Below are 16,027 nucleotides of genomic sequence, written 5' to 3'. Positions count from 1 at the left end.
ATACAACGTCAACGTACAAGTTCCAGCAACTCAGAGGAGCTCAAGCAGAATAAAACCAGAGAAAAGTACACCTTGGCTTATTGTTCAGATTGCTAAAAACTAATGATAAACGTTTGGAAGTAGCCAGATTGCGTGGACCTAGCAGAACACTCTGTGTGGGGGACAACGATATAAGTCAAGGCTGACCTTTCATCAGAAGCCCAGGTCAGAAGTCCGGGGAATGACACCTTTAATGTGTTGAAAGAAAAAGCAATGTCAACCTAGAATTCCGTATCAAACAAAATATATTTCAAAGTGAAGGTGAAATGAAGGGTTTTTGTTTTTTTTTCAAATTGAAGGAATGCTGAGAGAATTCATTGCCAACAGAGCTTGCACCATAAGAAATACCAACAGATATTCTTCAGGCTAAGAGAAATAATACCAGATGAAAACTCAGATCTTCAGGAAGAAATAAAAAAACTGGGAACTGTGAAGATGTCAGTAAATATAAATTGTTCTCTTAATTAAAAAAATTAATTAAAATTCACTGTTGAATTTTAAAGCTTTTGACATCTGGATTGAAATATATGACAACAGTAGTACAAAGAATAGATATATGTGTGTGTGTGTGTTGGTGGGGTGGGGGAGTGTTAAAGAAATTATCCTGTAGTAAGCTTCCAACATTTTATATTAAATAATACAACATAAAATCTAAGTAGACTGTAATAAATTAAGGATCATTCTATAATCAATAAAGGAAATATTAAAATATAATAGCCAGACATATAGCTTAAAAAGGTGAATAAAGAAAATAAAATTAAATACAAAAATATGATATAAGCCAAGAGAAGGCAGGAAGGCGGTGGGGAGAGGGGCAGAAATACAAGAAGTCATATGGGAAAGAAACAAGAAACAAATATCAAAATGGTAGATCTAAAAATACAATCTCAATCATTACACTAAATGTTAATGAATTAAACATTCCACTTTAAGATAGAAAACGGCCCACTGAATTTAAAAACCACCAACTATATTCCACCTGCAAGAGAAATTAAAATGTTGCCATATTTTTGTATGCTCAGATGAGAACCTTGATCTTTCCTCTTTTGTGGGTGCAAATTTAGCTCAGAACATCCTGGCTTTGAAATGCAATAAAGCCTATTGTTCATTGGATAACTATGCTAATCAGAGTAATTCTAAGAGTTTTGTTGTCATTATTTTTTTAGGACCAATGACACTGGATTCCTTTCTTATAAAGAACATCTGCCCGTCACCAAGATAGTGATTACGGACACAGGCCGGCCGCATTCAGAAGCAGCTTATAAACTGGGACCTCTACTCTGCCAGGGAGACAGTAAGTGGTAGCAACGCATGGTGAACGTATCTGAGGAAAGTGATGTCACTTAAGAATCATGTTTCTATCATGTAATAATCAGACCTGTACTGTGAAAAATCATAAGCAACGTCTGAAATATTCTTTTAATCAGTCAACAAAAATAATACCCCTATAAAGTTTGAAGCCCTGCAATAAATACTGTGATGGCAAACCTTCTTAAGATGCAAGAGAAAGAAATTGCTAAGCATCTTGGTGATTGGTCTACAAATACATTCCAGCATTCCTAAGTTTCTGCATGCCGTTATCCATATAGGAAAGCCCAGTGCTACTCCACATTGTTACCAATGTGTGTTTGTTTCCTATTGTTAGGCCTGGCATGAAATTATTATAGAACATCAATAGAATCAAATGGCAGTGTAGTCAAGCACATTTTAACTTTTAATCTCATTTCTTTTCAGTTTGTGTGTATGTTTACTCTAATTCAATGGGACATGCTATTGTGTATCTTCAATGTACTAACACTCTAAACTAGAATTTTAAAATTCAAATACAGTTTCACAGAAAAGACACTTTTTTAGTAGGGAATGAAATGAGCATATGTATCCATCCATAAGCTCTCTGAAATCAGTTAGCTTAGAGACTGATGCATTAATTATTTAAGCTTTTAGTTATTTTCCAGATCTTAAAATGGAAATAGAAGAAATATTTATTTACTTTCAAAGTATACACTAAAATAAAATTTTATTCTAGGGGCTCAACAGAGCAAGAGATGATCTGACGATTCAGTGGATTTATGGAGATACATAGCAAAAGTTGCTTAGTTAAAAAGCAAAGATGATACTGGGCTATAAAATTTTATATATACATTGTAAAAAACCTGTCTGCCATTATACCTACCATCCCTAATCTTTATCATCTCTACTTCCTGTTCTGCCAGTAGGCCTTACACAATCACATGAAGATGACATAGGATACTTACACAGAAAAATTATGAGCAAAGAGATAAGGTTGTAAACTCAGGATGCACCCAGGGGAGCACAGTAAGTTTGTGTGACTGTAGAGAAATTGTTCTATTATATACATCACATGCACTTTTCACTGCTGGCTCTAATCTTAACCCTTCAAGGGTCCTTCATCCCCTTTATTTCATTTGCCACAGTCCCTGGGGAATTGGTCTGCTTTGACTGAGGTCACTACCAATTCTCTCCCTTAGGCTTTCTTTCACAAAACTTCCTGCCATGAACTCAAGCGCACAGCACCTTTTCACTCAGAGCAGTGATTCCCCATCCAAGGTGATTTGCACCCGCTCAGCGTACATTTTCTATCTGGAGACATTTTTGGTTGTCGCAATTGTGGGGGCTTGAATGCTACCTGAATCTAGCGGGAGATGTCAGGAATGCTGATAATTATCCTCCGGTGCATAGGGCAGCACTCTGCAGCAAAGAATTATCTGGCCCCAATGTAAGTAGTGCTGAGGTGAAGAAACTAGAACATTAAACGTTTGTGACCAAGGGGATACAGAGGGAGAGTAACCATAGAAGGAATACGAATTTACAAATAGTTCAAGTATTTAAGAGACCTGGTAATTAAGCTCTGACTTACTGAAAAACAGTAATTGAGAGCTTCCCTGGGCTTCTTTGGTCTCCTACATCTATTTTAGGGTTGAGGCTCTTTCTCACGTGAGATCCTAGGACTTCTTTTGCATGAAGGGCTCTTTATTTTCTCAGTAAGAAGAGCAATGACTGCAGAAAACTGATGCCCTTTTGTCTCTCTGTGGGATATCTGCACCCCTGAAGGTGAAATCTCCTAGGCACATTTTTTTTTTCTAATGAGATAGACTGTAGATATGGGGCTCCTAGATATGGGGTCGTGCACTGGGGCCCTTATATGCAGAAGGCAGGTATGTGGACATTATCTGGAAGGCATTAAAGCTGGAACATTGAATAATTTAAGGCTGAAAAATAGCTTAATCTTTATGATCCAAATGAAAACATAAAGACTGGTTATAAACCTAAGGCCAGCGAAGTGACTTTTAATGTAAGACAAAGGAAAATGAGGAAGGCTTGAACTATGAGGAAGGCAATGGTTGGCATGAAGCTAAGGAAGGGGCTTGACTACAGAGGTACATTCAGGACGATTCAGGTGGGAGTTGAGGTTGAAAGGGTGTGAAGGTGATCTCCAACATGCTGATTTTAACAAAGCTGACAGTATCTTTCACTGAGGCAATGAGAGTGCTAATACCCTTCATTGAGACCAGGAAGTTTCAGATTTGAACAGAAAAATGGGAAGGTGAGAATAAATAAAAAGTTTTGCTTTTATCACACATGCTAGAGATGTTGGAAATTTTCTATTCAGCCATGTTTTTCTAGGAAAGAAGACAGAAGCCTTGAGAAGGCAGGAAAATAAAACAAAAATGAGTATGAGACTTACTGGCCCCGGCCATGAGCTTGCACCTAATTAATTGATGTTGTCTTTGTCTAAGTCCTTTTCATTTTTCAAAAATGTAGGTGGTTCTGAAATTCCCTGTTCCTGCTGCTATTATTGTTTGAGGTCAGAAGTCACAGATAACATCATTAGTTGTTTTACCTAAAGTACAACAGTTATGAATGATAAAGCTGCCTTAAAGCTGTGCTGCAGACATAAAACTTAGTAAATATTATTGTCCTTAATGAATTTATTTATGAATATGGAAATAAATTATATATAATATAATCTCTAAATATATAGGTTAAAAGTAGGAGGGCTCTCTCGTGTGCTTTCCTTTCTAATCACTCTCCCAGGAGCCGTGGGAACCGCTTCATTTTTTGAGGTACCCAACAACTCCTCACCTTCACTGTGCATAAAAATTACCTGGAGGGTATGCCAACTGTGGTTGCAGTATCTTCAGAACTCTCCCCAAATGCTAAGGAGAAAGAGTAGAAGTCCAGTATTGACACACAGGGTTAAATGTTTTTGAACATCCCCCTGGAAGGCATCTGCAGGGATTGTCCCCTACTTCTGCAGGTCCCACAGCACAAAGAAAACTCGTGCATCACCGATGGTGTCTGGTCTCATTTCCTCTTCACTTACTTTCTTTCATCTGCAAAATCTCCCCAATCCTTTTACTGAAAATGTTCACACTCAGATTCAAACACTTCCTCCATGAAGCTTTCCACTGATCTCTAGAACACTTAGTCCTACACTTTCAAAGAATATTGAACGTATTACAAAGATATATTTCTCCTACTGGCTTTTCATTATTTTTTGAGCCTCTCAAGAGCAGGTCCATTGTTCTTTTGTTATTGTGTTCCTGGTACCTAGTACATTACTGGTTACATGAAAGATAATCAATAAATAGCAGTTTATGAGAGAAGAAGAATCATCTATCATACATAGCTCAAGAAGCCTATACCTTGTCAATTATTCGTGAGAGACAAGGATAAGTTTTTGATTGTAAAAGCAGTGAAATAATATGCAAATATATACTTTTAATGACAGGAGTTTAGAGTACATTGAAAGACTTACTCTGATTTAAAAAATCACCTAGTACAAAGAGCACCTAGATCCAGCTGAGTCATTTCTCATCAATACACTTGGGCTTGTGGCAGTGAAAGAGCTTTTAAATAAGCCCACGATTTTACTTAATACTTTTTGCTTTTTACTTTTTAAGTAATAGAGTGCCTTTATAAAACTGAAACACTTTCTACTTCTTGGAGAAAAAAATATTTTGTGGCCTGTTTTGCTTTGTTTCTTTGTCTGTTTTTAAGAAAAGACTTGTGTTACTAATACCTGATATATAAGAAATTTCACAAATGTGAGGGAACAAAAATTCTAACACTTTCAAAAGATTTCCATTTTTTTGAGACTAGGAATCCTAATAATTCTCAGGACTACAATAATACCTACAATTTTATAAACATATTTATATATATGTTTATTTGTTGTATAAAATATTAAACATTAACAATTTAATTGATACAGAGTCATTACAAAATTTTAAGGTATTCAGAAATGTCAAAGGAAAGAGCTTAATAATCACCAAGAGTCACACAACTCAGAAATACTGATTAATACCAGTGAGTGTTATTTCAGACATTGCTCTATATCTCTAGTCCAGGGTTTTCCATCCTCAGCACTCTTGACGTTTGGACTGGATAATTCCTTGTTATGGTTGGGGGCTGGCCTGTGCATTGTAGGGCATTTAGCAGTATTCCTGGTCTCTACCATGAGATGCTGGTAGCACCATTTCCCCAGTTGTGACAACCAAATATACCTTCTGAAGTTGCCAGATGTCCCCTGGGGTACAACATTGCTCTAGGCTGAGAATCACTGCCCTAAACAGAAGACTAGAAAAAGATTTAGAAATAAATTTACAAAACGTTATTAATTGAAATTGAGGGAGACAGAAGATTTTGAAATGAAGCCAAAGGAATTGCTTTATGTTATTTATATATCTGGTAAGTATATATTCAACTTGAATGATCCTGCTAAACTTTAAAACAATTATAAATTTTCTCAAAGGTTATAGAGTCACTTAGGCTTTATATCAAACTAATTTTTAAACTTTAGACAGCATTGCTCTATTCTGAAAACTGGGAAAGTTAGCACCCATTTTTCCTCTCATCTTTTTTTTCTCCCACTTCCCAATTTTTGCTAGTTTTGCTATTGTTTGTGTAGTTGTTTATTTTTTAATGCTAACCAATAGTCCTATCTTCAAAGCTTCTCTATTCTTGAATGATTTTTATTTTGATTTATTTCTTCTTGGATTACATTGTCAGGGAATTGATATTTTCAATTTTTTCTCCCAGAAAGATTCATGAGTGTTGCATTTCCTAGTTGGCATATGCTTGAGACTATTTGTTGCCTCAGAACTCTGAACCAAACTTCACTGGTTTAACGAGATATTGTTTTTGATAACAGCTTTATTGAGATAGAATTCACATGCCCTACAATTCATGTGTTTTAAGTGTACAATCTAATCATATTTTAGTATATTTAATCATTTTAGTATATTACACAGCATTGCGCAACCACCGCCACTCTCAATTTCAGAAAATTTCCATTATCCCTGAAAAGCAACTTGTACCCATTTAGCAGACGCTTCCCCCATTTCCCTCTCACCCCCACCCCAACCTTAGTCAACCACAGATCTCCTTTTTGTCTCTACAGAATTGCTTTTCTGGATATTTCCTACAGATGAAAACCCAGAGTATGTGGCCCTTGTGATCGGCTTCTTTCACTTAGTATGGTAGTGCCAAGGTTTCCCCATCTGATAGACTGTATCAGCACTTCATTATTTATTTTTATTTTTTATTGTTTTATTTTATAGCTGAGCCATCCTGTCACCTGTTGGCAGCTCAGCGGCAGCTCAGCTCCGGCCGGGAATCGAATCGGCGACCCTGTTGCTCAGAGCTTGTACTCTTGAGCAAACTCTTAACCAACTGAGCCACTGGGCTGGCCTACTTCATTATTTTTTAATGACCAAATAATGTTCCATTTTATGGGTATGCCACACTTTTGTTTATCCATTAATCAATTGATAGACATTTTGATTGGTTTTACTTTTTGACTATTACGAATAATGCTGACATGAACATCTATGTATAAGTTTTATTTGTGGACATGATTTCCTTTCTCTTGAGTATTTATCTAGGAGTGGAATTTCTGTGTCATAAGGTATCATTGTGTTTAACCTTTTTAAAAGTTGGTGTAACCGTTTTGGGTCATGCTTTGTGTCTTACACCAGTTTGTACATGTTGTCCCACTCTGCACTGACAGATACAGTCACCCTGTTTTCCACAGCTTTTCTAGACATCTTCTGGTGCACTATCTTTCATTATAAAGTGGAGTTTTATATTTATTTTCTCCCAAAAGGGCTTGTATGTGCTTTAATCTCAGCGTTATTTCAAAGTTGGGAATGACTGCCTTAACACTTAAAACAAAAAAAAAGTCAGGCTGGATACATTTTCTTTCTCCCAGAAGTCTGTGGACAGTGCTCCTTTATCTCCTGGTTTGCAGTGTTGCTGTGGAAAGTTCTGGGTCAAACTGATTTTTCCACATTGTAGGTGACTTGCTTTTTCTGGCTGAATAATTTAAGCAACAATTATCCTGAAAGGTCAGCAACTTAACAAGGATGCAGATCAGTATCGTGCATTGGTATTAATTTTTCCTGAATTTAGGATGTGATGTGCTGAAATGTATACGTACATTTTATAAGCTGTTGAAAGAGTTGCAGGCATGATCTACATTTTTGCTCTCAGCTTGTTAATCTGAACAAGGTAGTATTTTTATTTCTTTGGCATTTGAATTTTTCAACCTATTCTATTAAATGTGTTTCTTCTCAGTTAATTCATTGTGTTGAAAGTTTATGTCTAATCAAAGCATCTCCAAAATTTACGTACATGGAAAAGGTTGTTGTAAGTTTTTTGTTCTAAGAAATTCTTGTCATTGAAATTATTTTCTCGATTTTGTCCACATTGACTTGTTCAGCTGCCTGAGAAATCACAGCTGCCCAGAATGCATTAAATAATCAAAGGTGCATGTAGGCAATAAATAACTTTGCAGAAGTTATATTCTTAGACTGCAAAAAGATACTGACTAGTGATTTGTTTAATTTCTCTTCCATTTCACGGAGCTCTGTTGCATTTGGCAGATTACATATAAACCATTAAAAAGAGTGAAGATGAATTCCATTTTAACAAACAACATATAATATAATTTTCCAAGCTTTACTGTGTCTGATAAGCCACCATTAGGAAATTCTTTACATTTTAATTTTTATATTTTATTTTTTTCCGTTGGGTTTTCTTTATTTAATTTTCCTAAAGTTCCTGCCCCCTTTTTACCCTCTCTACCTCATTTTCTTTTCCTCTTCTTCCTCCTGTCTCTTTTCTGTCTCCCCCTTCATAATTCTCTTGGGGTGGGGGAAATAAACAATAAAGTAAGTAAAATGTATGATAAATAGATGTTAGTCAGTGTTGTGAAGACAATATAGTGGAGGCACGGGTAGGGTGGAACTGGAAATTTTAAATAGGATGGTCATTAAATGCTCACTAAGGACATGCCATTTGAATAAAAATCTTGAGGAAATAAGGGAGCAAGGCATGTGTATGTCTGTGAAAGAGTTCTCTAGATAGAGAGAAAAAGCAGAGCAACCACACAGAGATGAGACTGCAGTGGTATGCTCATGGAACAGCAAAATGGTCAGTATGTTTGGAGCAGTGTGAGCAAGGAGGAGAATGGTGGTCAGATCACGGAGGAATTTTCTGAAAGATTTTTATTTTTCACCTAAATGAGACTGGGAAACATTAGAGAATTTTGAGAAGATGAGTGGTGGGATCTAATTTATGCTTTAATGAGATTGAGCAGGGTAATCCTGAAGCAAGGAGACCACTTAGGAGACCATATCACTAACCCAGATGATAGATTATGGTGGTTTAGTCTGTGGACATAATGATGATAGTTGTAGTATGTGCACAGTTCAGGAGAAGCAATAAAATTTGCTGACAGATTGATGTAGATTGCAAAAGAAAGAGTCAAAAATGACACCAAGGTGTTTGGTCTAACAATTCTTTAGAGGGATAGAATTGGCATTAATTGAGATGGAGAATAACGCTCTTGGGGTCAAGGAGTTGCAGAGAAATATAAAGATCTAATTTTTGAACATATTAAAGCTGAGATACCATTGAACATTCAGATAGAGATATGCAGTTATTAGTTTGCTGGTTCCAGGCTTCAGGTATATATTTGTAAGTCATCAGCATGTTCAAAGCCATGAGATGGACCAGTAGGAGTTATTGTGGGTGGAGAAATGTAATGACAAGACCTTGGGGCACTGAAACATTGATAGGTTGAGGAGGTGAGGAGGAAGAAAGAAAGAAAATTTAGGATTATACCACTAATGAGAAAGGCAAAGGAGTATTGCCAAGTATTTCTCCAAGTGAAGAAAATGTTTCAAGGAGGGGAGAACAATCAACTATGTTAATTGTTGTTGATAGGTTAAGTAAGATGATGGCTGAATTGGCAGGGGACTAGTATCTAGAATACATAAAGAACCCTCAAAAGTCAACAGTGAAAAAAATAGACAATCTAATTAAAATATGGATGTTATAGACTGAATTGTTTCCCCACCCCCCCAAATTCATGTGTTAAAGCCCTAACCACCAGTGTGATTGTATTAGGCTGTAGGGTCTTTAAGGAGGTAATTTAAGATAAACAAGGTCATAAGGGTGGGGTCCTAATCTAATTAGATATGTGTCCTTGTAAGAAGAGGAACAGATACCAGAGAGCTCTCTGGCTCCACTATGCACAGAGGAAAGGCCATGTGAAGACACAGTGCAAAGGTGGCCATCTGGCATTTCTGTGTTTCATTTTATTCACTTTTAAGAAAGGCAGTGTTACCAAACTTATGGAGTTGTATACACTAAATATGTACAGATTTTTATATGTCAAAAATACTTCAATAAAGTGCTTTGAAAATAAAAAAGTAGGGTTAGCACATCATATGCATTTTGATCTTAAAAGTAAAATAAATTGTCTTAGAAAACAATATATTTTTCAAATACTGGTTTTTTTTAAACAGCTTTATCGAGATATAATTCACAACCATAAAATTCAGCCACGTAAATTGAACCATTCAACGGCTTTTAGTATATTCACGGCATTGTATAACCATTAACAGAATCAATTTTAGAACATTTTCATTACCCCAAAAAGAGCTCTGCACCTCTTAGCCCCTGTTATCCTTCAATTGCCCCATCTCCCCAGTCCCAGGAAAACAATAATCTACTTTCTGTTTCTATAAGTTATTTTTAAAAGGATCATCTATTAATAACATAAATAAAAGTTTAGCAAAACAAATATTTTTTTTAAATTACTGGTAATCTTAACATTCTGCTATGTTAATTTTCCTAACAGGCTCTTTTTACTTTATGTTGGTAATTAAATACTTAGTACATCTTCCTCTTTTATGTAAATGACTATATAGATCCCATTATCCATTACAATCTTTTTAATTCTGGAAAGACAAAAGGTGGCATTCCTGAAGGAATCTCCCTGAATCTCTAGTACCCAATATTGAATTTAATTTAAAACATATTAATTCATAATTACTTTTATTAATTATTAGTAATTATTACTTAATTACTTAGAATAATACATCATGATTTGTTTATGTTGGGACGATAAAAGGAGGTCTTACTCTTCTGACTAGCATTCGTACAATAAGTGATTGCTTTTAGATCTGCTACTGGGGCGGTTTAGGGATTTTTAAACCGCCTTGACCAAGGAATCTCTCTTCAAAAACCTGCGGCTTCCTGCTGGTGCCAGCCTGCTGAGCTCTGCTCTGCCTCTTCCTGGCCCCTCCTTTCTCTGAGGCACCCCAGAGCCTCCTGGGTGTTTTTTAGCACAGTCTGTAAAGAGCTGAGGTATCCTAGCATTATTTGATCATAGAAATATTGGCCTTTGCTTCCTTTATAATCATTTTGAATTAGCAGCGATTTCTTCTTCCAATAAAATATTCTTCCATCATTTTTTACCTATTGTGAATCTGGAAAATAAGGTTTGGTAACGAGATAAAATGGGTACTATTCTGTGTGAGAGTGTTTAAGGTACCAAAGGTAATAAATTGTTTTCATTACTATAAAAGTATTCATTATAAAGATAGCAGCAATTCAAAGAATTGGTCCCCTGTTTCAACGAGTTGCCTGAAAGCTCCTATAGGATGTCTTATTAGGAGCCTATCCCTCAGCCATGATATAAAAATGAAACAAATGAAATATTATGTCATATAATAATATGATCTAATTTAGTCCTTTAAGTAATTTTGAGTGTTCCTCTTTCTAATCAGACCAAATAAGTAAGATTTAATAATATTCCATAATTTAAAGTTACAGCTTTATTTTAATAATATAACATTTCAACAGAAAGGCAGTTAATTCCCTCTAAAAATCGGTCAGATAGGAACTTTTAAGAACACAAATGTGGTGTTATCTCTGACTTGATATTTTGCATTTTCTTGGATTCTTTCCTAGAGATAAAAATGTCTAAGTTTAGAAATAGCTGTAAAATGAAAATAAGGACTCAGCTTGACATACTAATATAATATACAGTTTAATTTGGCATTAGGAAAAAACAAGCCCTTGACCTTGAAGTATACTCTCAGCTGCATAAATTCAACTGTGCAATTGTCCACGTATTATCTGAGATTTGACTTTTGAATCAGGCCCATAAGAAAAGCAAAAATTAAAATACAGCCATGTGTCACATAACGATGGTTCAGTCAACGATGGACGGCATACATGACCGCGGTCCCATGACATTGTAATGGGGCTGAATTTCCTGTAAGAAATGGAAGGATATGTGGTTCAGGAGGGGGTTTTTTTGTTTGTTTTCTGTTTTTGTTTTTTTTTTTTTCTCTGATGGGAGTAATATCTGTGGGGCTTGACAATAGATTTCCTCTCACTCGTTCAATTTTGAGTGTGCAGATTTCTTCCCGGTCAGTCAGCCACTGACCTGTCCCAGCACAGAGGAACCTGGCCCCCGGCAGCACATACTTAGGGCGCTCCGGCCCTCCCAGAGCTGGTGTGATGGTCTGCAGAGTGCACTGCTGTAAATTCTTCGTTGAGGACCCAAGATCCTGTACAAGGACACAGGTCCACAGGAGCGACCTGAACAAGTATTAAGGGCCACTGCCACTGTAGTGAAAGCTTTCTGTGGTAGTGTGGAGCCAGCCTGTCCCTGTATGTTGGAAATATTTTCAGGTTGTAATGGTATAAAGCAGAGGTAAGTTTTATTTCTTCCATCAATTCAATGCAAGAGAGAGCCCTTACTACCAGATAGGGTCAATGGAACCAAAAACAAATTTCCAAAGTCAAAATTCTGAGTCCTCAGTTCTACACCTTCTTCATGTTAAGCACCCTCTTTTTTTATGTATACCACAAAGTTTCTTAATCTGACCATTGCTCCAAATACAACTGCCAAAACCACATTGCCATGACAACCCCATGTTCCTTTATCTCTCCACCTCAACTTCTTATTCCTTCTGACCCTCAGGCCCCCTTTCACCCCCTCCTGACAGTCACTATTATGGTGACCTATGCCTGACCCAGCCAGTTTCTCCTCGATATTTCCAATCAGCCCACCCCGCATCCTTGTTCATGGAGCAGCACTGGAAGCTTTGATGTCCCATTTCTGACCCTGTTGGAAGGAAGCAGGGGAAGGACTTGTGAGACAGTCTTTGTAAAGTCTACAGCCATGTACAGTCCTGTCCTACCTAGCCCTTCACGTTCACTCCCCCTCACTCACTCACTCACTCACTCACTCACTCACTCACTCTCCCAGAGCAACTGCCAGTCCTGCAAGCTCCGTTCATGTTAAGTACCCTATCCAGGCATACTATTTTTTTTTAATCTTCTATACTGATTTTTACTGTACCTTTTCTATGTTCAGATATATCTAGATACACAATTACTTACCAATGTGTTACAATTGCCTACAGTAGTCAGTACAGTAACAAACTGTACAGGCTTGTAGCCTAGGAGCAATAGGCTGTGCCATCTAGGTTTGTGTAAGTGATGTTTACAGAAGGACAGAATCACCTAATGACACATTTCTCAGAATGAATCCCTGTCGTTAAGCAATGCATGACTGTAGATATAAGCACTGCTTGTTTAGTCCAGAATTTGTAGAAAAATCAATTAAAATCTAAAGAACAAATAGAAGCTGAATCAAGTTTGTGGTTTTTAAGTCCAGCGAGGGATCTATTCTTTGCAGGCATAATGAACAGTATTTTTTTTTCCAATTACTGTTTTCTAGCTTCAGAGAATCAATATGGAAGTCCCCCCTTATCTGCAGGGGATACATTCAAAGAGTCCCAGTAGATGCATGAAACTGCAGATAGTACTGAACCCTATAGATTATGGTTTTTTTCCATACATACATACCTATGATAAAGTTTAATTTGTAAATTAGGCGCAGTGAGAGATTAGCAACAATAATTCATAATAACATAGAATAATTATAACAATATATTGTAATAAAAATTATTGGCATCTGGTCTCTCTCTCTCTCTCTCTCTCTCTCTCTCTCTCTCTCTCTCTCTCTCTCTCTCTCTCTCTCAACCAGTCTGATAGCTGAGAGGGCTACTCAGTGACTAACGGGTGGATAGTGTATACAGTGTGAAGATGCTGGACAAAGGAATGATTCACGTCCTAGGTGGGATAGAGAGGGATGGTGGTGCAAGATTTTGTCACACTACTCAGAATGGCACACAATTTAAAACTTATGAATTATTTATTTCTGGAATTTTCCATGTAATATTTTTGGATCATGATTGACCATGGGTAACTAAAATTGCAGATAAGGTGGGGACTGCTATGTCTTTCTTCCAGGAAGCTAATTTATTTAGAATTTTATCCAGTGTGTGTGTGTGTGTGTGTGTGTGCGTATAGAAGCAATAGCTTAAAACTAAAGATGTATATTTTATATGGGATGTGTCAAGAACTTGCTGGTGTCAGCAGCAGTGCATAATTTATTTTTCTGATAATGAGTCTCATCAACCACACATATCCAGTTGGATTTCATGCCTGTTACTTCATGCAACTGTGCTTATATTTTATTTTCCATACTTTTCCATATGGACCCACAATATTTATTCAAAAGGAAGGTTGTAGATATAACAAAAAATGAATGGGAAAGTGAAGATAAGACATGATAGTCCACATAAGTTTTTCCAGATCTCTTTATTTATACTCCAACCTTTTCTATATTTCTCCTTATTCTGAGCATTCTAAAACTTTGAGAACAATTTTCCTACTATTTATCTACTTCACTACTATAAGCAAAGTAAATAATCATTTTGAATAAAAAGAGCATTTTCATGAGAATATCAGCATAGCACAGAGTAAGTAGTGTCTTGATCTTTGATTAGATGAGAATATTTTGAATGCAAATCTCAGTTTAGAAAATCACAAGTCTCATTAATGAAAACAGTTTAACTTTGTGAAGTGTGTGTCAGAAGTGTTAGAACAAAAGCCACTTTGAGCTTCTTTAGGGTTTTGTTATTCAAAGTAATATGGGTGTTTAAAATTTCAAGTTATAAAACAAGTCTATGAATTAATGTTTGGCAGATCCTTATCATATTACTTTGGCAAAAGATGGCAATTAGGTTGAAGGTGTTTTTCTTATATCAAATACAACACTTAGACCGTTTCCGTAGGGCTCATTCCTTGCCTATGTTGGCAGGATTCCAGAATTTCAATCCTTGTAAAATCTCCAATCACGTGCTCATGTCTACTATGTAGTTAATTTTTGTAATTAAATATTATATTAGGGTGACTCTGGTTAATAAAATCAAATAGGTTTCAAGTGTACAATTCTATAATACATCATCTGTATATTGTGTTCACCACCCAGAGTCAGGTCTTTTTCCATCACCATATATTTGACCCCTTTTGCCCTTTTCTACCCTCCCCTCCAATCCCCTTTTCCCTCTGGTAACCACTAAACTGTTGTGTCTATGAGTTTTTGCTTGTTTACCTTGTTCCTTTGTTGCTTTCAGTTTTATATCCCACATATGAGGGAAATCATATGGTTCTTGACTTTTTCGATCTGACTTATTTTGCTTAGCATGATATTCTCAATAGAAGAAAAGTAGGCTTGTATGAATTAACAATATTTTAATAGTAACAATGCTAAAAACAGAATATGTAATTATGCCATTCATTTTATGTCATGATTTGTTTTCTTCTTTTTTCTTTTTTCTTTTAAACCAGGGTCATTTTGGAATTCTGCCTCCTTCAATACTGAGGCTTCATACCTTCATTTTCCTACTTTCCATGGAGAACTTAGTGCAGATGTGTCTTTCTTTTTTAAGACCACAGCTTCATCTGGGGTCTTTTTAGAAAACCTGGGGATTACCGATTTCATACGGATAGAGCTACGCTGTAAGTCCCCTTTTCCAGAGAAATCTATGGGATTCTATTTAATAGTAACCCTTTAATTAATTTTTAAAGTACTATGTTTCTACTTTATCATTTGAATCTTTTCATTGCGTCCCTTTGAAAAAATTCTATGGTATTGTTAGTCTTTCTGCAAGAAAATATTTAACCTGTGATAATTTGGGGGAAATGATTGTATTCTCTAGAACCAATTTAAGGAGCATTTTAAATTCAAATAATTAAAAATTTTAAAAACTGAAGTTCTTAATTAATTATAAAATTACTTAAATTAACCAGTCATATCATTTTGATATACTCTTAGGCTGCTATTAGTATCTTAATATCACATGTATATTGTATACTTTAAAATTTATATAAACTTTGGTTCACTGTAAAATTATTTTTTTATAAAGTGCTATTTTGTTCTCTTGCCCTGGCTAAATAGCTTTACTTTTTTTTTAGCTGAGCCATCCTGTCACCTGGTGGCAGCTCAGCTCGGGCTGGGAATTGAACCGCTAGTTGCTCAGAGCTGGTACTCTTGAGCAAGCTCTTAACCAACTGAGCCACTCGACCAGCCCTAGCTTTACTTTTTATCAGTATAAAAATTTAACTCTGAGGATGAATTTCTTAAAATTTGTTCTTTTCCCCCAAAATACAAATGTATTGTACCATCTCCTTCCACACTTACCCTTTACCGATGTCTGTCATTGGTTGCTCCCATAAAATTCAAATCATTACCTTTATGTTTTGCGATTGCTATGCTATGGTGCTGCTCCTAAGTATGTTGAAGACTCAG

At 36.1% G+C, this 16,027-nt stretch overlaps 1 protein-coding gene across 3 annotated transcripts in view; it reads left to right on the top strand.

The window, feature by feature from the left end:
- CNTNAP4 (contactin associated protein family member 4) overlaps positions 1–16,027 on the top strand; it is a 213,234-nt gene that overhangs the window by 143,455 nt on the left and 53,752 nt on the right. For all 3 annotated transcript variants that reach the window (XM_019646480.1, XM_019646479.1, XM_019646481.1), the window contains 2 exons: positions 1,206–1,333; positions 15,067–15,237. In XM_019646480.1, coding sequence (XP_019502025.1) covers positions 1,206–1,333; positions 15,067–15,237 — 299 coding nt within the window. The remainder of the gene's footprint in view (positions 1–1,205; positions 1,334–15,066; positions 15,238–16,027) is intronic.

Source organism: Hipposideros armiger, unplaced genomic scaffold (assembly GCF_001890085.2).
Source record: "Hipposideros armiger isolate ML-2016 unplaced genomic scaffold, ASM189008v1 scaffold_102, whole genome shotgun sequence".
NCBI classification, from domain to species: Eukaryota; Metazoa; Chordata; class Mammalia; order Chiroptera; family Hipposideridae; genus Hipposideros; species Hipposideros armiger.
This window is presented reverse-complemented; position numbering and strand designations above follow the sequence as displayed.